Source organism: Somniosus microcephalus, chromosome 9 (genome assembly GCF_052327205.1).
Source record: "Somniosus microcephalus isolate GS21.2 chromosome 9, FLI_Smic_1.0, whole genome shotgun sequence".
NCBI classification, from domain to species: domain Eukaryota; kingdom Metazoa; phylum Chordata; class Chondrichthyes; order Squaliformes; family Somniosidae; genus Somniosus; species Somniosus microcephalus.
The window spans coordinates 12,368,242-12,394,779 of NC_140995.1; the positions used below are offsets into that span (position 1 = coordinate 12,368,242).

General features: G+C 45.4%; 1 protein-coding gene across 2 annotated transcripts; it reads right to left on the reverse strand.

The window, feature by feature from the left end:
* Nucleotides 1–1,563: 1,563 nt before the first annotated feature.
* On the reverse strand, nucleotides 1,564–16,430 carry cmpk2 (cytidine monophosphate (UMP-CMP) kinase 2, mitochondrial). Of its 2 annotated transcripts, XM_085996369.1 has the most exons (5): nucleotides 15,722–16,430; nucleotides 12,436–12,550; nucleotides 9,900–10,101; nucleotides 4,203–4,436; nucleotides 1,564–2,228 (listed from the first exon to the last, which is right to left on the reverse strand). In XM_085996369.1, exons 1-5 carry the CDS (start codon nucleotides 16,337–16,339, stop codon nucleotides 2,099–2,101), a joined length of 1,299 nt encoding a protein of 432 aa, XP_085852495.1. In that variant the 5' UTR covers nucleotides 16,340–16,430; the 3' UTR covers nucleotides 1,564–2,098. The 2 variants fall into 2 exon arrangements, with proteins under 2 accessions (XP_085852495.1, XP_085852496.1); XM_085996370.1 differs by lacking the exon at nucleotides 4,203–4,436.
* Nucleotides 16,431–26,538: the final 10,108 nt, after the last annotated feature.

The following is a 26,538-nucleotide window of genomic DNA, read 5'->3' on the forward strand; positions in this document are numbered from 1 at the left end:
TTTTCAGTCATATACTGCAGCTGCTGAGACGAAGAGCAACATATTTGTTAAAGGGCCGAGCACTGAAGATGTGTATTAAAGGTAGACGGACCAGTTTGTAGAATGTCACCACTCACACATTACTTCAAACTGAAACAATAAGGGCTGGATTTTACCTGCCGAGATGAGTTGGGGGCGGGACTGCTGCCTTTCGGGTTCTAGTCCCGCCCCCAGCGACGTCCGACGCACAGAGGCTATTTTGCCCTGATTGGCCTTGTTAAGCCCGCCCTGCGGGCTTGCCGGCCAATTAAGAGAAAGCCGGTGTCAGATGACGTCAGTTGATGATGCTTCATCTGCTGGTTTTCTTAAAGGGGCCACGCACAATTTTTTTTTGACAGATGATTTGACAGTGTTTGACAGCACCTTAATGCTGTCAAACACTGTCAAATCAGCTGACAGCATTGAGGTGCTGTCAAACACTGACAATGACTGTACAAAGGTGAGCCCTTGCTCCCAGGCTCTCCAATGACTCTCTCCTTAGGATAAAACAGATGGCAGCTGTAGGTGAAGATACAGAAGCGATCTGTCACTTCTCCCAAAGAGGTGAGGCCACACAAACACTTCAAAGCTTGTCACCTACAGAAAAATCTAAACACATTAAAATGACTTTCCCAACATCTCACCTCTGATACTCATCAGTGTCCCATTTCGTCCTTCACACCACTTCTGCAGCTGTCACATTACAACAGACCCACAGCACGCCTCACTTACCCTGGCAGGGGTCCCCGACATCGAGAAGCCCACAGCAGAAGTCTCAAAATGGGTAAAAGCCTCTTAACTGCCTGTTAACCTGGCTGTAATCCCCTTCCCGCCGCTAGGAGTCGGGTCCCTGCACAAATCGGGTACCCGACTCCTGGGAAGATTGGTTGGAGACCATTCTTTTGGATTTTCCCAGCAGTCCCGCCTCCAGACCCACCTCCTCAGGGCTGGTAAAACCCAGCCCTAAGAGTTAGTTGACTAATCCCAGATTCACTGTATCGGGATGGCCCCCGTTCATTTTGACAATGGGCAGGAGAGGGTTTCTCTGAACCCATACCTCAAGGCTTGAGGGTGGGCAGTTCTGATGAAAGATCATCAACCTGAAAGGTTAACTCTGTTTCTCTCTTCACAAATGCTGCCTGACCTGCTGAGTATTTCCAGCATTTTCTGTTGTTCCTATTATTACGCCTACTGTTGTATAGTTTGATATTGGGCAGTACAGGCACGCTTCCGAACGTAAGGCACTTGAAACTCTTACAAGTGTGACCAGTACTGCTGAAGCAGAGAGAATCGCTGGAACGTGTTGACGGGGCACAAAACGGGTGATATAAGATCGACCGCCCGTTATCCGCCCAGCCCAATTTTCCTTTCCATTGAAGTTGCCTTTCAGGGAAGGGACATGCCACGTGTCTACCTGGTCTGATCTACATGTCACTCCAGTCCCACACTATGTGGTTGACTCCGAACGCTCTCCGGGAAACATTGGGTGGGCAATAAGTACTGCCTTTCCTAAAAACAACAAAAATCACTTCCTGAGGCAACGTGGATTGAACACTTTCTTTTTATTTCAGAGATTTCCATACAATGAAATCGATGCACAAATAATGTTGGACGGATGTATTTTAAGTTTATTCATTACAAAATATAACCAGACTACAGGATGATGACACATAACAGAAGTACTCAATACAGTGAGATAAAATATATTTGTTATGTACACTGTTTACTGCAGAGCAGGTTAAGGCACTGCAGACCTATTAGGTGTGGGTGCGATGTTTTACTGGAATGAAACTTGATGCAACTTCTAAAATCTGAAATATGTTAAGCAAAAAGTAATTCTAAAATTAGTTGAATAGACCATTCGCATCCCTGACATCAATGGCACTGTGACCAGAAAAGAGTGGACAACTATGTTTGCAAGGCACTCTGGGGTAACAAACTTACTTCAGTGTTTTGCATGATTCAACTTCAAATTACTCTGTTCATGCGAAGTTGGTGCCCTGTTAAAGTGTACTAAATAAAGACATGAAATGTATTTTAGTAGGAGATGATTGCAGCTCAGATTCTCCAATGTATGAAGTCAAGTTCTTTCAATGCCACAGTATCTTTCGATCACAAGAAGAGCATTTTTGAGGACCTCTTCCTTTGAAGCACTGGCATCGAGTACGACACAAGCTGGATTCTCCATTCTTCTGTAAGTTGCTTCCACCCTATTGTGAAAAAAATTAGAAGCACATTTTAAAGAAAGGTCAACACAGTTCTTGGTACAAACCATGAAATTTGTTTTGAGTTGGTCAGTTCCTGTCAGCCAATAAGTAACCTGAAGTTTCAGTATTATGAACTTCTGGTTTTTGTGGTTCAGAATCTGGTTCTTAGTTTCATCTTCAGTACTTGGAACTACAGTAAACTCTTTCTTATCCGGCATCTACAGGACCAGGATGGTGCTGGTTGATGAAAAATTCTGGATAACACAGAGGTATACCTACCAAGGCAACTTTTAACACAAACAAAAATAAAAACCACTGACTAACTCGGCGAAGGCGGGAGACTCGGACTCGGCAAAACGAGTGCTGGATGGATTCGGCAAGATTACCAGTTATCTATTTTACCGGTTATTAAAGTATTCCGGATAATTAAGTGCCGTTTAAACAAGAGTTTACTGTAGTGTCTAAACTACGCTGCAAAGTGACTTGAGGGTACTTTACTGAGTCACCGCAAAGACTATGGAGGTTCTCCTGGTCTGCAGTAACCTCAGCAGGAGACCACGGAATTACAGGACCAAAGTGGTTCTCTTTAAAGAAGAGTAACGTCCTACTGTTACCTTATCCGTGAAGGTTTGCACCCACCAGGAGTATTCAGAACCTCACAACCACCGAGAAGATGATGGCGGCTCTAATTGTGAGGCTAGCTACGGAATTGCAAATGTTTATTATTACACGAAAATAAACTCGGTCATCGAGGTACAATTTCAAACAAATATTTTGAAGGACTTGTTTGTGGCACATTCCATTACTATTTCCATCAGCACTAATGAGCACAACTTCACATGAAAGCATGGTGTGTGTCCTATAAATTGGTAGTGTATTTTTAATAAATCATTATAAATGATATTAGCTGGCACAGGCACGATGGGCTGAACGGCCTCCTTCTGTGCTGTATGATTTTATGATCAGCTGTTCCATAAACGTCAGTGACATGAATCTTGTCATTCATGTGGAAATGACTTATGAAATGATACTGGGCGGCCTGCTGGGGGCGCTGTCCAGGGAGAGTATAAATACTCGGGCACGGGCCCAGCTTGCTCAGGACATTCTTTAACAGGAACTAGTGAAGGACACAACTAGACCTCCATGTTGTAAAACAGTTGATTAAAGCTTTGTTTAACGCTTAGACCAAGTGCCTAGTAGTTTTCTTACGTCAGTCAGCGTGAATTATTTCTTCATATAATATAATATCCTATTGCATTGCTCACAGGGGCCTGGAATGCAGTTTTTGATTTTCTCCAAGAGAAGAGACACAGTCCCAGCTGTTGCTGACTGACTGACATCCTGCCGCCACTATTGGAGTCGAGGGCCCAGCACTGAGCTGCTGCACCAGTCTCCCACGTGCTGAGTTATCAGTCCCCACAACACTCTGGGCCAATCCCAATTGCAGAAACATTTCAATAAGAAAGCAAACAGGGACCCAACAATCTTAAAATTATCATAAATCATAAATATATGTTTATATAGTACTCTTTATGTAACAACGTCCCAACACTTTACAAAGCTGGGAGGTGAACACTGAACAGGGAGTAATGGAATTGGGGAGGGGGAGGGTCAGAGAAGCAGAGGGTACATATTGCTGGAGAAGAAAGTCATGGAAGGATTCCAAAACAAGGACAGGGATCTTGGAATGCTGGGACTACTTTGTTGCCCGCTAATGAATGCAAAGTAAATTCCAGTTAACAACAAGTTGTATTTATATAGCACCTTTAGCGGAGAAAATCATCACAGAGACATGGGAACAGATGCTGAAGCAAAGAAAGGACCAAATACTTGGTCAAAAAGGCGGGTTTAAGGAGCGTCAAACGAGGAGAGGGAGGTGAAGAGGCAGAGTAATCAGCATATTCTGGATAAGTCCTAAGCAAATAACCCAAAAAATGGCTGCACTGTCTCCTCCATTTTAAGTAACAGCTGCCTTACTTTTGTCGAAATAGACTGTTTGCTTCCAGCTCGATTTCTTCCTTTGTCCTCATCTCTCCTCTTCGTTCCAAGCGGCGGACTCTCTCCTCTGCACTGACTGTAAGCAGCAGCACCAAATCTGGTTGCACTAGATCCTGGGGCCACTGGTACAATTCATGGTGAGGAGGCGGGAGGTTCTCCACCTTTCCACTGACCTCCGTTGCGATTGCATAGGCTGCAGTGCTATGCCAGAATCTAGAACATAACACAACATACCCATTCCTTATAAAGACATACAGGGGGAAAAATTCAGTATCGCCCCATTTGGGGCGCCATTATCGGCCGTGCGCAAAGGTTAGCGCCTGGCGCTAATTATCGCCTCCGACGGCAAACTTGGCTTTTATCGCCCCTGGCGGTGATTGGAGCGCTAAATCAGGTGCTTCACACCTGTCTTAAGGTGCAAAGGCTGAGCAGCGAGGCACTGCCTCAGGGCGCTGGCGAAGCAAGGATTGGCAAATCAAAAAGAACCTGCAAAGTGCTGCTCAGTACTCAAAACTCCTTCACACAGCGTTGAATCTCTCCAGAAGTCTCTCTCTCTCTCTCTCTCAGAATGCGTGGTGCAAAAATGTCACCAACAAAAAAAGGCAGGAAGCGGTCGCCTTTAAATAGGGCTCCCCCAGTCCCTTTCTGACTGCAAAACGCTCCCCTCAACCTGTCATTGCTAGCGGCAGGCGGCGCCACTCAATATCCGGTCCGGGGCACTACCGGGGCGTTGCACACTCGACTGACGTCACAATCTGCTGGCGGTAGTGTTTAGCGCCGCTGCAAAATGTCTAGTTAATTTCGCGCAAACATCGCCGTGCCCGGGCGCTAGTTGCTTTGTGCCCTATTAGCGCCCTCTTAAGGCGCTAACGGGAGGTGCAAACAACTGAATTTTTCCCCCCACGGTATCTATAAAAAAAAAGTTTGGTAACTTGTGAGAAAGATTGACAATAATTTGTGCAATTGATATTATTAATGAATGTCTTAACCTCGCAAAGCTGATCACCTTCTTGTGATCTTAGTTCAGAATAGTTTAACTTAGACTGGCAACAAGGCCCAGCTTCTTTGTTGACTTCATGGAGGCCTGTCGTTAAATGGAATAAAGCACTGCCAATTTACACAGGGTTATGTTCTGCTTTGTCAAAAGACGTATTGACGAGTGTCAGTGTATCTAATCATGTAATTTTTTAACTTAAGAAACCAGAAAACCTAACAAATAATACGCAGCATAGTCTGCGAATTACATGTCATTGGATTTTTAATGGCTAGTTTTTGATGACTAGTTCATCAACTAAATAGCAATTGAATTATCTTGTGAAACTGCATCGTCTAGTTCAAAGAATAAGAAAGCTAGTCAATAAACTTATTGGTCTCTACACAACTCATAGGAGCAGGAGTAGGCCACTCAGCCCCTTAAGCCTGTTCCACCATTCAATTTGATCATGGCTGATATGTTCTTATGCAGATGGAGTTAAGACACAGAAGAAACAGGAGCAGGAGTCGGCCATTTGGCCCCTCGAGCCTGCTCCGCCATTCAATGAGATCATGGCTGATCTGATCTTGGCCTCAACTCCACTTTCCCGCCCGCTCCCCATAACCCTCGACTCCCCTGTAGCTCAAATATCTGTCTATCTCCTCCTTGAATACATTCAATGAGCCAGCCTCCACAGCTCTCTGGGGTAGAGAATTCCAAAAATTCACGACCCTGAGAAGAAGAAATTCCTCCTCATCTCCATCTTAAATGGGCGACCCCTTATTCTGAAACTATGCCCCCTAGTTCTAGATTCCCCCACGAGGGGAAACATCCTCTCAGCATCTACCCTGTCAGTCCCCTCAGAATCTTATATGTTGCATTAGCATTCTTCTAAACTCCAATGAGTATAGGCCCAACCTGCTCAACCTTTCTTCATAAGACAACCTCCTCATCTCCGGAATCAACTGAGTGAACCTTCTCTGAACTGCCTCCAATGCAAGTATATCCCTCCTTAAATAAGGAGACCAAACCTGCACGCGCCTTGATTCCGTAATACCCTAGCCTAACAAAAGTCTGTCAATCTCAGTTTTGAAATTTTCAATTGACCCCCAGCATCAACAACTTTTTGCAGGAGAGAGTTCCAGATTTCCCTTATCGTTTGTGGGAAGAAGTGCTTCCTGACATCACCCCATGAACGGCCTGGCTCTAATTTTAAGGTTATGCCCCCTTGTTCTGGACTCCCCCCACCAGAGGAAATAGTTTCTCACCCTCTACCCGATCAAATTGTTTAATAATCTTAAACACCTCAATCAAATCACCCCTTAATCTTCTATACTCAAGGGAGTACAAGCCTAGTCTATGTAACCCATCCTCATAATTGAATCCTTTTAGCCCCGGTATCATTCTAGTGAATCTGCACTGCTCCCCTCCAAGGCCGATATATCCTCCCTGAGGTACGAGGCCTGGAACTGAACGCAGTGCTCTAAATGGGATCTAACCAGAACTTTACACCACTGTAACATAACTTTTAAAGGCCAATATTGCATTAGCCTTATTAATTTTTTGAACCTGTCCACAAGCTTTTAGTAATTTCTGTACACGGAATTAGCGCCCGGTGACGTTAGCACCCCAAAATGGCCCCCCCCCCAATTAATCCCCCCTACGTTTCTGTGGGATTTCTCCTGACCCCCTGCTGGAGAAACAGCCGTTGATGCCATTCTCTCGGGGTTGTGCTGAAGTTAGTCGGAGATCAGGAGAACCCTGAGGAAATTTAGGGCCGAAAGTATTAATTGATTGCCTGTTAATCTGTGTAATGAATTTGGACGGGTCACATTATCCGCATGCCCGATACGAGACTCCCAAAACTAACGCTCTACTCGGAGCTCCGGCACGGCAAGAGAGCCCCAGGTGGGCAGAGGAAATACTTCAAGGACACCCTCAAAGCCTTCTTGAAAAAGTGTAACATCCCCCACCGACACCTGGGAATCCCTGGCCCAAGACCGCACAAAAGTGGAGGAGAAGCATCCGGGAAGGCGCCGAACACCTCGAGTCTCTTCGCCGGGAGCAAGCGGAAGCCAAGTGCAGGCAGCGCAAGTCAACCCAAGCACCCCACCCAACTGCCCCTTCAACCACCGTCTGCCCCACCTGTGACAGAGACAGTAGGTCCCGCATTGGACTCATCAGTCACCTGAGAACTCATGTTTGATGTGGAAGCGAGTCATCCTCGGTTCTGAGGGATTGCCTAAGAAGGAGAAGAAGTAATGAATTTGGAATTTGTGTGTAAATTTGCTTTAAAACGTATTCATCTACCGCTGAAATAATTGTGAAAGAAAGACGTGAAAGACTTGCATTTCTATAGCGCCTTTCACGACCACCGGACGTCTCAAAGCGCTTTACAGCCAATGAAGTACTTTTTGAAGTGTAGTCACTGTTGTAATGTAGGAAACGCAGCAGCCAATTTGCGCACAGCAAGCTCCCACAGACAGCAATGTGATAATGACCCAGAAAATCTGTTTTTATTCTGTTGATTGAGGGATAAATATTGGCCCCAGGACACCGGGGAGAACTCCCCTGCTCTTCTTCAAAATAGTGGCCATGGGATCTTTTACATCCACCTGAGAGAGCAGACGGGGCCTCGGTTTAATGTCTCATCCGAAAGATAACTCCCTCAGCACTGCACTGGAGTGTCAGCCAAGCTTTATGTGCTCAAGTCCCTGGAGTGGGACTTGAATGTGAGTAAATAAGATTATTGAGTGGGACGTGAGTAAATAATATTGAATCATAAATAAATAGATTGTGATCATTTCCAAATTGTATCCAAGTGTATGTCACCACTTCTGCCGCCTTTGCAACAACTGAGCTTTTATACATCGTGAAGCTGGAAGCAGAAAGTCATGAAGTGGAAAATTCCTGTCATGTACTCTGCACCACCTATTCACTATCCTGAGGGAAATGTAAATATTTCATGATCCCCAAAAGTAATCAATCAAAATTCCAGAGTATTCTTTAGCCCTCAGCTCTCCGCTATTCACCCTGCCTTGATACCCTCCGCACTATGTTCCCCATTCATACCCCATGGCTCAAGAACCATGGATTATTTCTTTCAACAATGCAACCCATCAATCCTCCCTTTAAACATCAATCCCATCTCCGACCTGACAACTGTGGAACTGCTTTATCGAACTCAGCCTTAAATGCTTTTACTAACAGCCTTTTCTACATGTCCACTACTCTCGGTGGGAGATATTTAGATTCACTAGAAGCTGCTTTTCTGTTGGTCTTCTTTAGCTGCTGACTCCTGTAACACGGGTCTTTTGTAGTTTGCAGAAACGTTAAGATAAACTTCCTAGCAGCCCGGAAGATCTGTTTCCTACCGAGCCTTCCTGGGACCAGTAAACAAGCTGTTCTGACTGCAGCATTACATTATGGCAGCGATGTGTTCATGGAATTAGGTATATGAGAAGCTAATCACTTCTGTGACACAACATCATATTTGTCATGACTTTCATATGCGCACCAGCCAAAATGCCAGAGCTAATTTGAGCATGTGTGGAATAGTGACCCCCAGAGTGTAGCTGGTTTATGTGAAGACAGGCTGCACTATCCATAACTAAATGTGGGAGGACGGTGCAAGTAGCTTGCTCTCCAAAGACTTGGGCTCAAATATAAAAGTAGCTTTAGGCTTGTGAATCTTAAACCAATATCCCTTAGTTCTGTGGTTATAGTAATCTTATCTTCTTCATTGTTTTCCTAAATTTGCAGTGTTTGTGTTTCTGTACGAACCCTGGGAAAGGGATCACATTGTAAGACTGCCTTTCCTTCCAGCAGAATTTCCATTTACTGCAGCAGTAATGATGCTGACAGCTAAATGTGTCAGTACAAAGAAGGTTCACTCGGTTAATCCCGGGGATGAGGGGATGGACATATGAGGAGAGGTTGAGTAGATTGGGACTCTACTCATTGGAGTTCAGAAGAATGAGAGGCGATCTTATTGAAACATATAAGATTGTGAAGGGGTTGGATCGGGTGGATGCGGGGAGGATGTTCCCGATGATGGGTGAAACTAGAACTAGGGGGCATAGTCTTAGAATAAGGGGCTGCTCTTTCAAAACTGAGAGGAGGAGGAACTACTTCACTCAGAGGGTGGTAGGTCCATGGAATATGCTGCCCCAAAAAGCTGTAGAAGCTACATCATTACATAAATTTAAAACAGAAATAGACAGTTTCCTAGAAGTAAAGGGAATTAAGGGTTATGGGGAGCGGGCAGGAATTTGGACACGAGTCTAGGTTCGGATCGGTCATGGCCCTATGGGTAGCGGAGCGGGCCCAGGGGCCGTGTAGCCTGATCCTGCTCCTATTTCGTGTGTCTAATTCTGTTAGATTCAGGAGATGGTTCTGTGATAGTGGATTGGCGGTTAGGATCAGATCAGCCATGATCTTATTGAATGGTGGAGCAGGCTCGAGGGGCCGATTGGCCTACTCCTTATCCTATTTCTTATGTTCTTATGTTCTTATGTGCTTAAGAACTTAAAGAACAAGTGTATGTTGAAAGTTATAAATTCATCAATTTCATTAGAGATCTACATTGTTAGATCTTCACTGGACACCATTGAAAGTTACACTCTAATGGACCATCATTGGATATCCATGAAGGTTATTCACTAATGACCACTCACTGGGTATTTCTAAAGGTTAAGACTTACCGATCCACGATTACTGGAGTCTTTTCAGATTCACTCGCTATGCTAGCGGCAGAAATGTAATTACCCAAAGCATAAAAAGCCCGTCGAATGAGAGGTGGTTCTGCATCAAACGTTTTTCTCAAATGGCCAATGCAGTCTGGTGGGCTCTTCAGAAGTGTTGCTTGAATAGATTCCTTTAAAGCCTCAGTCAAAGTACTTTTTCCTATAGATTGCCCCAATAAATATAAAGAGTTAAAAACTGCTCCCATAACACATAATAGAGGAGTTCTATTTAATTGTTTGTTATTCAGTTAAAGTGCACGGGCTACATATAACCAGAGCATTGAATGAGGAAAATATATAGGTTTTAAAATTCTACATGCTCCGCTACCCAACAACCCAGTGGTTAAATGGAACACTGGCGCACCAACGTCAGTGTTTGGCGCAGGCCAACATCCCCAGCATCGAAGCTTTGACCACGCTCGATCAGCTCCGATGGACGGGTCACATTGTCCGCATGCTCGATACGAGACTCCCAAAACAAGCGCTCTACTCGGAACTCCGACACGACAAGAGAGCCCCAGGTGGGCAGAGGAAATGCTTCAAGGACACCCTCAAAGCCTCCTTGAAAAAGTGTAACATCCCCACCGACACCTGGGAATCCCTGGCCCAAGACCGCACAAAGTGGAGGAGAAGCATCCGGGAAGGCGCCGAACACCTCGAGTCTCTTCGCCGGGAGCAAGCGGAAGCTAAGCGCAAGGAGCGCACGTCAACCCAAGCACCCCACCCACCCGCCCCTTCAACCACCGTCTGCCCCACCTGTGACAGAGACTGTAGGTCCCGCATTGGACTCATCAGTCACCTGCGAACTCATTTTTAATGTGGAAGCAAGTCATCCTCGGTTCCGAGGGACTGCCTAAGAAGAAGAAGAAGGTTAAATGGATTATCTGGTGAGCCATATAAGCCAGAAGGTCCCAGGTGAGATTTAGTCGATCTGGGACAGCAGACACCACAACTGACCTCTAGACTAGGGAACGAAAAATCAGCCAGGGTTCCCTCTCTGACTTCTATCCAGCAACTCAGTAGGAGACATGTATGTGTTTGTTGGGTGAGCTCTGAGGCCCTTTATCATTGAATAGCCTGCCCACACACACTAGCTAGGCTCGTACGAACAAAAGGGGCACTTGAGCGAGGTGTCCTAACATGAAAATACCTTTTGGAGAGGAGGGGGAGAAATTGGCAACTGTTCTGTCTCCCTCACACTCGCCCCCCCACCCCGAATATATCTGAGGAGCTGAATACTATCATTGAAATGACTAAAATCTCAGTTGCAAGGTTTACCTGAACAAATAGTGTTATAATTTAATTTACTGATTTGTTTTACTTACATAACAATTCTGGGCAATTGTGTACAATTCTGGCCCCCACACTTTAGGAAGGATGTCATGGCCTTGGGGAGGGTACAGAGAAGGTTTACCAGGATGATACCAGGGATGAGGGACTTCAGTTATGTGGAGAGATTGGAGAAACTGGGATTGTTCTCCTTAGAGCAGAGAAGGTTCGGGGGAGATCTAATAGAAGTATTCAAAATTATGAGGGGTTTTGATAGAGCAAGTAGGGAGAAACAGCAAGTGGGTCAGTAACCAGAAGTCACAGATTTAAAATAATTGGCAAAGAACTAGAGCGGAAATGAGGAGAAGTTTTTTTCACACGGAGGGTTGTTAAGATCTGGAAAGCACTACTTGAAAGGGCGGCGGAATCAGATTCCAGAGGAACTTTCAAAAGGCAATTGGACATGTACTTGGAGAGGACTGATTCGTAGGGTTATGGGGAAAAAGCTGGGATGTGAGACTACACTGGGCAGATCTTTCAAAGAGCCGGCACAGGCACGATGGGCTGAACGGCCTCCTTCTGTGTTGTAAGATGCTATAAAAACCTGTTTTATTGACTTAATCACTCCCCAACACTTTCAGGTCAGGACTGCCAATATCAGTCTAATGATATCTGACATTTAAACTTTAGATGGCTTGAGTTACACTACATTAATGGAACTACAGGAAACTTTCAATTTACCGGCACCTAAATAACCGGAAATCTCGGTTAACCGGCAAAATTCAGGAGTAGGTTCAGGTAACTTTTATTACTTGCCTTCCTCCATGTGTTGCTGTGCAAGGGTGTGGCTGCAGCTGTTGCTAAGCTACAGAGACGCTTGCAACTTGTGGCCATTGTTCTGAACCTGTTGCTAAGCAACAGGGTTTGTTGTTTTATATGGAGCTCTCAGCTCTCAGCTCCGTATCTTTTACTGTAGCTTTCGGTTATCTGGAATTTTTGATGAACCGGCACCACGTCGGTCCCGTCCGTGCCGGATAAAAAAAAGTTTCCTGTAGCTCCTTCAATGGAATTCTGCCCTATTGTTCACGTCGGGTTTAGTTTATGACTTTTATACAGTACTAATTTACACAGACTCTTGAACTGAATTCACAGCATATTTTGTGAGGGATGTTACATGGTACGTATTCCAGTTGTGTAAAATATAAAAGGTCTTGATGTTTCTCACCTGTCGCGTCGAGTCCCTCTATCACGATTACTGGAAGTGGGCCCTTTCTGGAAGTCCTGTTGCATTGATCAGCTAATTGCAGAACATCCTTGGCTTTGGGAATCAGTTCTGCACACTTTGATGAGCAGAAATACAAAGACAGCATTCAACATAAGAGAAATCTTCAGAGCAGTCTGTAAATCATTGCTATTTTTCTTAGTTCTTGGTGTCTGAATGCTATTGCTTAGCCCTGTTATCCATGTATCTGACTTCTAAAAAAAATTATGTTTAGTAAAGAAAGATGCAATCAGTAAAAAAAAATAAGTTAGGCTTTTATCGCAGCCTTTAAAGGAGCACATTATGTTAAGTTGGTGGAATCCATCCTATTGCATGGCTCACGGTCACAGGATTTATATTCAAGTCGCCAAAGCCCTTGACATGGAATCTCCCATCTCACTCACGAGGAAGTCGGGCTCTCCTCATGAAAATGAGCATAGAGTTTATTCAAAATAACAACAGAAAATGCTGGAAATACTCAGCAAGCCAGGCAGCATCTGTGGAGAGAGAAACAGAGTTAACGTTTCAAGCCCTGGCCTTTCATCAGAAGTTCCAATCGACCTGAAACGTTAACTCTGTTTCTCTCTCTCTCTCCACAGATTCTGCCTGATCTACTGAGTGTTTCCAGTATTTTCTGTTTTTATTGAAGGAGTTTTCTTATTCATTTGTCCAGGAGCTGAGTTGTCTAGACATTACAAGAACTGCAACATGACTGCACCCTTTAAGGTAGAGTTGTCTTGCCTGCAGGCCGAATCTGCTCCAGTTCCCAATTTTATCAGACCTGTGTCTTTTAACTGATCCCTCCTGCTCCCTGCACAGAAAGCAGTATTATTGAGAAGCGCCCATCTCTTGGAAAAACAAGCCCGCCAGCAACAGCTGAATTGTGATCATTTTAAATATCTAGCCCCTGAATAGTAACCCTGCTACCTCTCAGACCCACCGCCTGGGTCCTGATGCTGCTGTCTGTCCCCGCCCACAGCTGCAGAAGCGAAAGGAGGCGAGAACAACGGAATATGGGGGACGAGATAAAATGGAAAGTGAAAAGCATGAGAGAAAAGCAAAAGAATAGGAAAAAAGGATAAGACAGAAGTGAAGGAAGCAAAAATGTAGACAGACAGAAAGAGAGACAGAAGTGAAGGTGGTGGAAATAGATCAAAGATTCAAAGGAAGATTGGGGTTTGAGCAGGAGGCTGCCTGGCTTAAAAGCTTTAACCAGATGCAGCCCACTTAGTCATATGGGGGAAAAATTCGGTATCGCCCCATTTGGGGCGCCATTATCAGCTGTGCGCAAAGTTTAGCGCCTGGCGCTAATTATCGCCTCCGACAGCAAACTTGGCTTTTATCGCCCCTGGAGGTGATTGGAGCGCTAAATCAGGCGCTTCACACCTGTCTTAAGGTGCAAAGGCCGAGGAGCGAGGCGCTACCTCAGAGCGCCGGTGAAGCCCTGCAGCGGGTAGTCAAAACTGCCCAACGCATTACCGGCACCCGGCTACCGACCATAGAGCACATATACCAGAAACGCTGTTTACGGAGGTCACTGACCATCATCAAAGACCCTACCCACCCCAGCCACAGTTTGTTCGCCCCCCTGCCATCTGGGAGACGCTGCAGATGCATTCGCACCCGAACGACCAGATTTAGGAACAGCTTCTTTCCCAGGGCTGTCATCCTACTGAACTCTACAAATAAACTCTAAAGCCTGCACATCTGCCAATGCACTTTATTATGTTTATGTTTATGTTAATGTATTACAAGCCAAATGAATGTTGAATGTTAAATGTCTTAATCAAAATGTACACTCTCGGGAGCCGCAAGCCTACATTTCATTGTACTGCACTTGTGCACTAACAATGACAATAAAGTTGATTATTATTATAAGCAAGGAAGGGCAAATCAAAATGAACCTGCAAAGTGCTGCTCAGTACTCAAAACTCCTTCACACAGTGTTGAATCTCTCCAGAAGTCTCTCTCTCTCTCAGAATGCGTGGTGCAAAAATGTCACCAATAAAAAAAGGCAGGAAGCGGTCGCCTTTAAATAGCGCTCTCCCAGTCTCTTCCTGACTGCAAAACGCTCCCCTCAACCTGTTGTTGCTAGCGGCAGGCGGTTAAGGCAGGGGGCGCCACTCAATATCCGGTCTGGGGCGCTAATGGGGCGTTGCACACTTGACTGACGTCACAATCTGTCGGCGCAGGAGATCGTGGCGGTAGTGTTTAGCGCTGCCGCAAAATGTCTAGTTAATTTCGCGAGCGGCGCAAACATCGCCGCGCCCGGGCGCTAGTGGCTTTGCGCCCCATTAGCGCCCTCTTAAGGCGCTAACGGGAGGCGCAAACAACTGAATTTTTCCCCCATAGAGTTATACAGCACAGAAAGAGGCCCTTTGGCCCATCGTGTCCGCGCCGGCCATCAAGTCCTGTCTATTCTAATCCCATTTTCCAGCACTTGGTCCATAGCCTTGTATGCTATGGCATTTCAAGTGCTCATCTAAATGCTTCTTGAATGTTGTGAGGGTTCCTGCCTCTACCACCCTTTCAGGTAGTGAGTTCCAGATTCATAGAAACATAGAAGATAGGAGCAGGAGTAGGCCATTCGGCCCCTCGAGCCTGCTCCGCTATTTAATTCAATCATGGCTGATCATCCAAATTCAGTACCCGGTCCCTGCTTTCTCCCCATATCCCTTGATCCCTTTAGCCTTAAGAAAAATATCTAACTCCTTCTTGAATATATTTAATGAATTGGCCTCTACTGCCTTCTGTGGTAGAGAATTCCACAGGTTCACCACACTCTGGGTGAAGAAATTCCTCCTCATCTCTGTCCTAAATGGCTTACCCCTTATCCTTAGACTGTGACCCCTGGTTCTGGACTCCCCGGCCATCGGGAGCATCCTTCCTGCATCTAGTCTGTCTAGTCCTGTTAGAATTTTATAAGTTTCAATGAGATCCCCTCTCATTCTTCTAAACTCCAGCGAGTACAAGCCCAATCGACCCAATCTCTCCTCATACGTCATTCCTGCCATCCCAGGTATCAGTCTGGTGAATCTTCGCTGCACTCCCTCCATGGCAAGAACATCCTTCCTCAGATAAGGCGACCAAAACTGCACACAATACTCAAGATTACACAATACTCAACCACCCTCAGTATTTCCTCAAATCCCTTACTAGTGGTGTCGTGGGGATCTGGCCCACCTCCTCAAAAGGCTGGAGACGCCTGCTTTAAAGAAACATTAAAAAAAAACATATACTTCTGACTTACCTCTTCCAAAACGCCATAAGCCTCTTCATACTTGCAGAACACGACTGAGTTTTTGATGTTTAACACAGAGGGATGAAGCTCTGGGCTTTCAGCCAGAGAGATGCAGTTTCTGAAGATCTCTCTTTCCTGCCCATCTGTGACCAGCCCCAGTCTCTGCCACATTCTGCCCCCATCCTCTCTGGTGTAGGTGCAGAGACTTGTCTGCCCAATCTCACGGACCAGATCTTGCAAGAGACGCTCTGTGCCCTTATGATTTTGATCGTCTTGGACCAAAAACCCCTTGATCAAAGATCCCTGCTTGTTTGGGAAAAACGCCATCAGCTCCATAACCTGGCATCTTTCGGGCAGCCTCGTCAGATTGTCTCGCAGATGTCGGTATGATTCTGCACCTTGAATCCTGTTTTCAGAGGCAATGCAAACCGAGTACGTCTGACCGCGGGCGAGGAGTTGATGCAAACGGGAATTCTCATCCCAGGGCCCCTCGCAGCTTGGGCTGAGGGCAAAATAAAGCGGCTCTGAGTTGTTGCTGCCCTCGATTGCAAAGATCCTTCGAGCCCATTCCTTATACAGAGCCGACCCGAGGGATTGGGCCACCTCTCGGCTGCAGCGGACATTCATTCCGGCCGCAGTGACTGGCGATCGGCAACACCGAGGCGGCCGGAGTCCGCGGTCCGGCCAAAGGGCACCCGGTGAAATCAACACTGAAACTGCCGGGGCTGCGGAATCGAAACCCAAGCCGGCGATCAACAAACCGTGACGTCTGGAAAGTGAAACTGTCCAGAAGCCCGAATGAGATGCCGGAGAAATGAAAGTTGGCGGCTGTGTCTGTCCAACTCTTGCTTTCCAGAAATGGGCTTGCTACTTTTAACAACAAGCTTAAATTAACAATAAACCCCAAACCGAGCAGACACTGCGGTGGGATCACGGGATCGTGGCTGTAGTTCTGGCCATTTAGGTTCTCAAGAGGAAATTTTACAGCAAAACTTCATAACATTGTACAGGGAAAAAAATTGGCAGGGCTGTGGGGAAAGAGCAAGGGGGGAGTGGGACTAGGAGGAGAGCTCTACCAAAGAGCCAGCACAGGCTCGATGGGCCGAATGGCCTCCTTCTGTGCTGTATCAAGCTGGGAGTCTACAAATAACAACACAAAATGCTGGAAAAACTCAGCAGGCCAGGCAACATCCGTGGAGAGAGAAACAGAGTTAACGTTTCAGGTTGAAACCCTTCGTCAGAACGGAGAAAAAACACAGGAAATGAAACAGATTAAAGGCCAGTTTGAGGGCTGGGAAATGGGGATGAGAGAACAACAGAGAAGTGAAGAGACATTAAGAGGTATTCAAAGGAGAGAACTGGTGGAATGATGAGAGAATGAATGCACCATCAATCCAATCTTTGAGCATTCCTACCTCTCAAAAACATGTTAGAGAAGCTTGAAAAAAGACCGAGCGACTTGCTTCGAAAGGCCACGAATTAACACAAGGATGCTGCAGCTAACAAACCACCTCAAAAGGTTCACACCTGCTCATAGTGAGGTTACAAACATGAGCAACTGCTACCATGGTGTTGTTACCTTGGGTGTAGCAACCATTAGTAAAGCAAGAACTTGCATTTATATAGCGCCTTTCACATCCCCATCGTGGTTCCAACTCTCCGGGAGTCTCCTGGAATGGGGCATGCATCTCTCGGGGCCCTGCTGATAGCAGCCCAGGAGATCTTTGGGCTTTAAATTTCCCACTGCATCTGAATTCTTGTGAAAAATTCTTCACGTGAGCTCAGCAATTAAAAAAAAAACGTTTTAGTCTATATAATGAAAGGTTTTGCATTTGATGGATATCCAACCTGTCCATATGATTGGTAAACTTTTAATGATTGAAAATTTGAACCAATCAAAACTATCTATATCTTAAAATTCTTATAGGTTGTACACTTCATTGAAAATTCCTAGGTAAACATTTCTGATGGGAATTCCAATGCTAAAATGTCAACACTTAGCTGGAACAGTTGCCTGTAATGGGTCTTTCCTGCATTAAAAATGCTATATAAATGCACGTTGTTGTTGTAATGCCACCAAATGGCATTCTAATGGGTATTCCATTCTTAATGGGTATTCCATCTCTACAGACCTGTAACATCAGCAGGGTGTTGCTGTAGAGCCTCATCATTCAAGAAGACAAATTCTTCTCCTGCAGTGCCATCTGTGGCTCAGTGGGTAGCGCACTCGCCTCTGAGTAAGAAGGATTGTGGGTTCACAGTCCCACTCCAGGGACTTGAGCACACAAAGCTAGGCTGACACTCCAGTGCAGTGCTGAGGGAGTGCTGCACTGTCGGAGGGGCCGTCTTTCGGATGAGATGTTAAACTGAGGCCCCGTCTGCTCTCTCGTGTCTGCTGTCCCTTGGCACTATTTCGAAGATGAGCAGGGGAGTTATCCCCGGTGTCCTGGGCCAATATTTCTCCCTCAACCAACATAAGAAAAACAGATTATCTGGGCATTTTCACATTGCTGTTTGTGGGAGCTTGCTGTGCGCAAATTGGCTGCCGTGTTTCCCACATTCCAACAGCGACTGCACTCCAAAAGTACTTCATTGGCTGTAAAGCACTTTGAGACGTCTGGTGCTCGTGAAAGGCGCTATATAAATGCAAGTCTTCCTTTATCTGCTGCATTCTTTGGAGTTGGTAAGCATTACATTATTTTCTTTTACATTTTCTAAAATGTACTCTCTCAAATTTAATTTAAAACAGAAATATTGAGAAAAAGAGGTTGACAAAATAACACAATGAGAAAAGTGTGTGATGGTCACATAGAAATAGAGTAGTTGGAAGGCAAAACAAAGGGGGTGGCACAAAAAGAGACAGTGGGATAGAATAACCGACGGGGGCGGAGAGGAATTTTCAAAGAGTATTTTCTCCCCTGTTGGCCCTGTGTTTTTTATCCTCCCAGGAGATTACATGGCTGCGGGGAGGGGTGGGCAGTAGGAAGATTCTAGTCATAACGCTCCGGCCATCATGAGTGTGAGGCGGGCTTGATGGACCAGCTGGTCTTTTCCTGCCTGTCATTTTCATATGTTCATACATATGTTATCGGGGAAAACTCAAAAGACTGTTTCTTGAAGGGGGTAATTTGGGAATTATACAAAACACTAGAGGGAGCACTGGTCAAAGTTTAGGCCTTTTCTCCGTTTTTAAACAGGAAGTCACCGCAATTTTTCTTTTTACATTGCAAGACCAAGCGGTCAGCGCTCACTGTGCAGGCCACCAGCAAAGGTGAACAGAGTGAAACTGAAAGGTAAATCAGGAAATGGCGAGTATATAGCATCCAGCTTAAGCTCAGCTGTGGCTCGGAGTCAGAAGGATTGTGGGTTCACAGTCCCACTCCATGGAACTTGAGCACATAAATCTAGGCTGACACTCTCCCAGTGCAGTGCTGAGGGAGCGCTGCACTGTCGGAGGTGCCGTCTTTCGGACGAGACGTTAGCTCGCTCAGGTGAACGTAAAAGATCCCGCGGCACTCTTTCGAAGAAGAGCAGGGGAGTTATCCCCGGTGTCCTGGGGCCAATATTTATCCTTCAATCAACATAACATCGTCGGCGGGAACTCAGCGGCAGAGCGGGGCTATAAAAGTCCCAGAGACCAGGTAAGGCCTCAGTGCGTCGGCGGGAACTCAGCGGCAGCAGCGGGGCTATAAAAGTCCCAGAGCCCAGGTAAGGCCTCAGTGCGTCGGCGGGAACTCAGCGGCAGCAGCGGGGCTATAAAAGTCCCAGAGCCCAGGTAAGGCCTCAGTGCGTCGGCGGGAACTCAGCGGCAGAGCGGGGCTATAAAAGTCCCAGAGACCAGGTAAGGCCTCACAGCGTCGGCGGGAAACTCGAGCGGCAGAGCGGGGCTATAAAAGGCCCCAGAGACCAGGTAAGGCGTACCAATCTCCAGTCTGGGAACTCGGAGGGAAGGAGAGAGGTAATCCAAGTGTGACGTCACCAGAAAGCGGGTAAGTGACTGGTTGGTAAATATTTCTCCCTTTTTAAGCTTAAATCCCTTTGGTTTATAGTTTCTAAGGTGTGATATTCACCATCTAGAATCGGGGCAGAGGGTATTTAAGAATAATATTAATAAATTTAATTAATTACATAGAATGGGAGATCAGGTGATGTGTTGCTGCTGCAATATGTGGGAGCTGGTGGACACCATTGATGCTCACGGTGATCACATTTGCAGTAAGTGTTGGCTGCTCGAGGAATTCCGGCTCCGTGCTGAAGAGCTGGAGTCCGAGCTTCAAACACTGAGACACATCAGGGAGGGGGAGAGTTACCTGGACTCTGTGTATCACGAGGTATTCACACCAATTAGATTAATTAATTCAGATGTAGTACGTGGCCAGGGTCAGGATGGTGTGACTAGAAGTGAGGCAGGTACGGGGATCCAGGAGGTAGTGTTGGAGGAGCCGCAGCCCTTGCACTTGTCCAACAGGTTCGAGGCTCTTACTCCCGGTGAGGATGGGAACAGGGACTGCGGGGAGGATGAGCAACCTGGCCACAGCACCGTGGAGCGAGGGGCCATTCAAGTGGGGGGAGTTAAAAGAAATGTTGTAGTGGTAGGGGATAGTATCGTAAGGGGGATAGATAGAGTTCTTTGCAGCCGAGAGCGAGAGTCCCGAAGGCTGTGTTGCCTGCCCGGTGCCAGGGTTAAGGACATCTCCTCTGGACTGGAGAGAAACTTGGAGTGGGAGGGGGAGGATCCAGTTGTCGTGGTCCATGTTGGTACCAACGACATAGATAGGACAAGGAAGGAGGTTCTGCTGAGGGAGTTTGAGCAGCTAGGGGCCAAATTAAAAAGCAGAACCACAAGGGTAATAATCTCTGGGTTATTACCTGAGCCACGAGCGAATTTGGCTAGGACAAATAAAATTAGAGAGTTAAATGCGTGGCTCAAAGACTGGTGTGGGAGAAATGGGTTTTGCTTCCTGGGACACTGGCACCAGTACTGGGGCAGGAGGGAGCTGTTCCGTTGGGACGGGCTTCACTTGGCCAGTGCTGGGACTAGAGTCCTGGCGGATCATATAACTAGGGCTGTAGAGAGGGCTTTAAACTAACTAGTGGGGGGGAGGTTCCTAGAGAGCAAATAATAAAAATGACAACAGAGAATGTCATAGACTTAGGTAGCAGTGGGGAAATTAAAAACCAGAGCGTGTCAGGAAGGGGCAGAAGGTATGGAGTAAAAGGTAAAGTAATAAAAAGGGCAAAAGCAGGAACTAAGTGTCACAAAACATATTTGAAAGTTCTCTATCTGAATGCACGTAGCATTCGTAACAAAATAGACGAGTTAATGGCACAAATAATTACATATGGGTATGATCTTGTGGCCATTACAGAAACATGGCTGCAGGGTGACAATGCCTGGGAATTAAACATACCAGGTTATTTAACGATCAGGAAGGACAGGCAGGAAGGAAGGGGAGGTGGGGTGGCTATGTTAATAAAGGAAGGAATCACTGTAATACAGAGAAATGATATTGGGTCAAAAGATCAGGATAATGAAACAGTTTGGGTGGAGGTAAGGAATAATAAGGGGAAAAAAACACTAGCGGGCGTAGTCTATAGGCCTCCGAACAGTGGCAACTCTGTTGGACGGAGTATCAATCAGGAAATAGTTGAGGCTTGTAATAAGGGAACATCTATAATTATGGGGGATTTTAACTATCATATTAATTGGACAAATCAAATTGGGCAGGGCAGCCTTGAGGATGAGTTTATTGAGTGTATTAGGGAAGGGTTTCTTGAGCAGTATGTAACTGAACCGACCGGGGGCAAGCAACCTTAGATCTGGTCCTGTGTAACGAGACAGGATTAATTAAAAATGTCCTAGTAAAGGATCCCCTTGGAATGAGTGACCATAACATGGTTGAATTCCATATTCAATTAGAGGGTGAGAAGGTTGGATCTCAAACAAGCGTGCTAAGCTTGAATAAAGGAGACTATGAAGGTATGAGAGCGGAATTGAGTGGATTGGGAAAATAGATTAAAGGGTAAGACGATACATGATCAGTGGTGTACATTTAAGGAGTTATTTTACAACTTCCAAAAAATATATATTCCACTGAGAAGAAAAGGGTGTAAAAGAAAAGACAGCCATCCGTGGCTAAGTAAAGAAATTAAGGATAGTATACGACTAAAAACAAGGGCATATAAGGTAGCCAAATCTAGTGGGAGGATAGAGGATTGGGAAAACTTTAAAAGACAACAAAAAAATAACAAAAAGATTGATTAAGAAAGGGAAGATAGATTATGAAAGTAAATTAGCAAAAAATATAAAAACAGATAGTAAGAGTTTTTATAGTTATATAAAAAGAAAAAGGGTGGCTAAAGTAAATGTTGGTCCCTTAGAGGATGAGACCGGGAAATTAATGGTGGGAAATATGGAGATGGCAAAAACACTGAATGAATATTTTATATCAGTCTTTACAGTAGAAGACACTAAGAATATCCCAACACTGGACAAACAGGGGGCTAAAGGGGGGGGGGGGGAGGAGCTAAACACGATCAAAATCACTAAGGAAGTGGTACTCGGTAAAATAATGGGACTCAAGGTGGATAAATCACCTGGACCTGATGGCTTACATCCTAGGGTCTTGAGGGAAGTGACGGTAGGGATTGTGGATGCATTGGTAATAATTTTCCAAAACTCCCTGGACTCGGCAAAGGTCCCGGCAGACTGGAAAACTGCTAATGTAACACCCTTATTTAAAAAGGGCAGTAGACAGAAGGCTGGAAACTATAGACCGGTTAGCCTAACATCTGTGGTAGGTAAAATTTTGGAGTCCATTATTAAGGAGACAGTAACAGGACATTTGGATAATCATAATTTAATCGGACAAAGTCAGCATGGTTTTATGAAGGGGAAGTCATGTTTGACAAATTTGCTGGAGTTCTTTGAGGAAGTAACGTATAGGGTGGATAAAGGGGAACCAGTGGACGTAGTGTATTTAGACTTCCAAAAGGCATTTGACAAGGTGCCACACAAAAGATTATTGCTTAAGATAAAAAATCACGGGATTGGGGGTAATATTCTGGCATGGATAGAGCATTGGCTATCTAACAGAAGGCAGAGAGTTGGGATAAATGGTTCATTCTCAGACTGGCAATCAGTAACTAGTGGTGTTCCGCAGGGGTCAGTGCTGGGTCCCCAACTCTTTACAATCTATATTAACGATTTGGAGGAGGGGACCGATGTAACATATCAAAGTTTGCAGATGATACTAAGATGGGAGGGAAAGTAGTGAGTGAGGAGGACATAAAAAACCTGCAAGGGGACATAGACAGGCTAAGTAAGTGGGCAGAGATTTGGCAGATGGAATACAATACTGGAAAGTGTGAGGTTATGCACTTTGGCAGGAAAAATCGTAGAGCAAGTTATTATCTTAATGGCAAGAAACTGGAAAGTACTGAAGTACAAAGGGATCTGGGGGTCCTGGTGCACGAAACTCAAAAGGTTAGTATGCAGGTGCAGCAAGTGATTAAGAAGGCCAATGGAATGTTGGCTTTCATTGTTAGGGGGATAGAATATAAAAATAGGGAGGTATTGCTTCAGTTGTACAAGGTATTGGTGAGACCGCACCTGGAATACTGCGTACAGTTTTGGTGTCCATACTTAAGAAAGGACATACTTGCTTTCGAGTCAGTACAAAGAAGGTTCACTCGGTTAATCCCGGGGATGAGGGGATGGACATATGAGGAGAGGTTGAGTAGATTGGGACTCTACTCATTGGAGTTCAGAAGAATGAGAGGCGATCTTATTGAAACATATAAGATTGTGAAGGGGTTGGATCGGGTGGATGCGGGGAAGATGTTCCCGATGATGGGTGAAACTAGAACTAGGGGGCATAGTCTTAGAATAAGGGGCTGCTCTTTCAAAACTGAGATGAGGAGGAACTACTTCACTCAGAGGGTGGTAGGTCCATGGAATATGCTGCCCCAAAAAGCTGTAGAAGCTACATCATTACATAAATTTAAAACAGAAATAGACAGTTTCCTAGAAGTAAAGGGAATTAAGGGTTACGGGGAGCGGGCAGGAATTTGGACATGAGTCTAGGTTCGGATCGGTCATGGCCCTGTGGGTAGCGGAGCGGGCCCAGGGGCCGTGTAGCCTGATCCTGCTCCTAGTTCGTGTGTCTAATTCTGTTAGATTCAGGAGATGGTTCAGTGATAGAAGATTTGAGGTTAGGATCAGATCAGCCATGATCTTATTGAATGGCGGAGCAGGCTCGAGGGGCCGATTGGCCTACTGCTCCTATTTCTTATGTTCAGTGATAGGATAGAAAGCAGGAGGGATTAAGAGACATTGAAAGACATTAAGAGATATTCAAGGCGAGAGGGGATGGCAATGGGACAGGTTAAGGAACAAAGGGTGAGGTGTGAATTGCGCTGGCAGAATGAAGGACAGCTGCCACGTGGGAGGGAAGAAAAAAAAGCCAAACAAAAAGTGTGGATAAAAAAAAAGAAAATATATATATGTGATAGGGGCCGTGGTTATGATCTGAAATTGTTGAACTCTATGTTGAGTCCGGAAGGCTGTAAAGTGCCTAATCGACAGATGAGATGCTGTTCCTCGAGTTTACGCTGAGCTTCCGTGGAACAATGCAAGAGGCCGAGGACGGTGAGGTCCAAGTGGGAATGGAGCGCTGAATTAATCTCTTAATGTCTCTCAATGTCTCTTAATCTCTCCTGCTTTCTATCCTATCTCTGACCTTCCCTTTTGTTCTTTCATCCCCTCCCCCCTTTCCCAGCCCCTAAACTTGCTTTCCATTTCCTGCTTTTTTTTCCAGTTCTGACGAAAGGTCTTCGACCTGAAACGTTAACTCTGTTTCTCTCTCCACGGATGCGGCCTGGCCTGCTGAGTCTTTCCAGCGTTTTCTGACACATTTACAGTTTAGGCAGAACAAGAGAGAATATGGGGGTGGGACGAAATACATAGCGGGGAAGGTAAATACAAGGAGCACTGACCATCGCAGTAGTGATAAAATAGTGACTTGCTGAATGTTTCCATCAATTTTTCTGTTTTTGTTTCACATTTCCAGCATTTTATTTTGTCAATTGTGTTAATGGTGCTTTGAACCAAATGCCAACGGAACCTAAAACAGTCCAAACACAGACAAGGCAGCATTGTATTGCTGTCGTCTTTATAGTTTGCATAGATTGTAGTCATTGTATATCAGTATATACGGGTTCATTAAAGAGTCGGACTGTATCTGTCTCTGAAAAGCATTCATCTTATCCCAAGTCCTGCAAGGAAGTTTTTATCTGATTGCTTTGTCTCTTTAACCTCTGAGCTGTCCACTGACTGTTGTATTTGAGCTGATTCACTTCTGAAGGAGCATAAATGAACTTGTATTTATATAGTACCTGACGTAATAAACTTGGTTTGAGTATAAAGCAAGGCTTTAAACAACTTGTTTCAGAACATGGAGGTCTAGTTGTACTTCACTAGTTCCTGTCTTACAAAATGTCCCTGGACAAGCTGGGCCCACGCCCGAGTATTTATACTCCTTGGACGGCGCCACCAGCTGGCCGTCCAGCATTATTTCATGAGTAGTTTCTTGATGATGAGATTTGTAACAGTACCTTTTATCAGCTTCAGGATGTCCCAAAGCATTTTACAGCCAGAGGAATTACTTTTTGAAGTGCTGTCACTTCGCACACAGCAAGATCCCACCAACAACAAATAAAATGACCAGATAACCAGTTTTTGCTGATGCTGGCTGAGGGAGAATGTTCACCAGGACATTGAGACAACTTCTGCTCATCTTCGATAGACTGCCATGGGACCTTTCACACCTTCCCGAGTAAGGCAGATGGGGTTTAATGGTTCATCCAAAGGAGGACACCTGCAACTGGAGAGCACTCCACTGTAGTGCCAGCCAAGTCCTGCAAGTGACTTAAAACATTCAACTCAAGATGCAAAAGGGCTACCAAGCGAGCTAAGCTGGCATTTGCACTGCTGCTTCTGTGAATAACTCTACTGTGAATAGAGCTGGTCGATAGTTTAGTCCTACAAAAAGTGTCTCACGTGGCTGGTGATATTCATATTCTGAACAGAACTGAACAGAGTAAAGACGTCTTACTGCAATTATATAGGGCCCTGGTGAGACCACACCTGGAGTATTGTGTACAGTTTTGGTCTCCTTACCTAAGGAAGGATATACTTGCCATAGAAGGAGTGCAACGCAGGTTCACCAGACTGATTCCTGGGATGGGGGGATTGTCCTATGAGAGATTGAGTAGACTAGGCCTATATTCTCTAGCGTTTAGAAAAATGAGAGGTGATCTCATTGAAACATACAAAATTCTTACAGGGCTTGACAGGGTAGATGCAGGGAGGATATTTCCCCTGGCTGGGGAGTCTAGAACCAGGGGTCACAGTCTCAGAATAAGGGGTCGGCCATTTAGGGCTCAGATGAGGAGAAATGTCTTCACTCAGAGGGTGGTGAATCTTTGGAATTCTCTACCCCAGAGGGCTGTGGAGGCTCAGTCATTGAGTATATTTAAGATAGAGATCGTTAAGACTTTTGAATATTAAGGGAATCGAGGGATATGGGGATAGTGCAGGAAAGTGGAGATGAGGTAGAAGATCAGCCATGATCTTATTGAATGGCGGAGCAGGCTCAAAGGGCCAAATGGCCTACTCCTGCTCCTATTTCTTATGTTCTTATGTAGAACTTGCGCCTGCTGCAACCCCATCCAAATCCCAGGGATGAGGTAATTTTAATAATAGCAGTAGGCACCCATCTCACGAAAACATTTGTAATAGTGGAGTGGCACCCTGCCCCTCTGAG

What these genes read in the sequence shown, in the direction of transcription:
- cmpk2 (XM_085996369.1), bottom strand. Translation starts at nt 16,339, where the DNA reads ATGAATGTCCGCTGCAGCCGAGAGGTGGCCCAATCCCTCGGGTCGGCT. An exon ending in CTTATGGCGTTTTGGAAGAG is followed by an intron (nt 12,551 to 15,721) that starts GTAAGTCAGAAG and finishes TGCTCATCAAAG; the next exon opens with TGTGCAGAACTGATTCCCAA. An exon ending in AACAGTCTATTTCGACAAAA is followed by an intron (nt 2,229 to 4,202) that starts GTAAGGCAGCTG and finishes TTTTCACAATAG; the next exon opens with GGTGGAAGCAACTTACAGAA.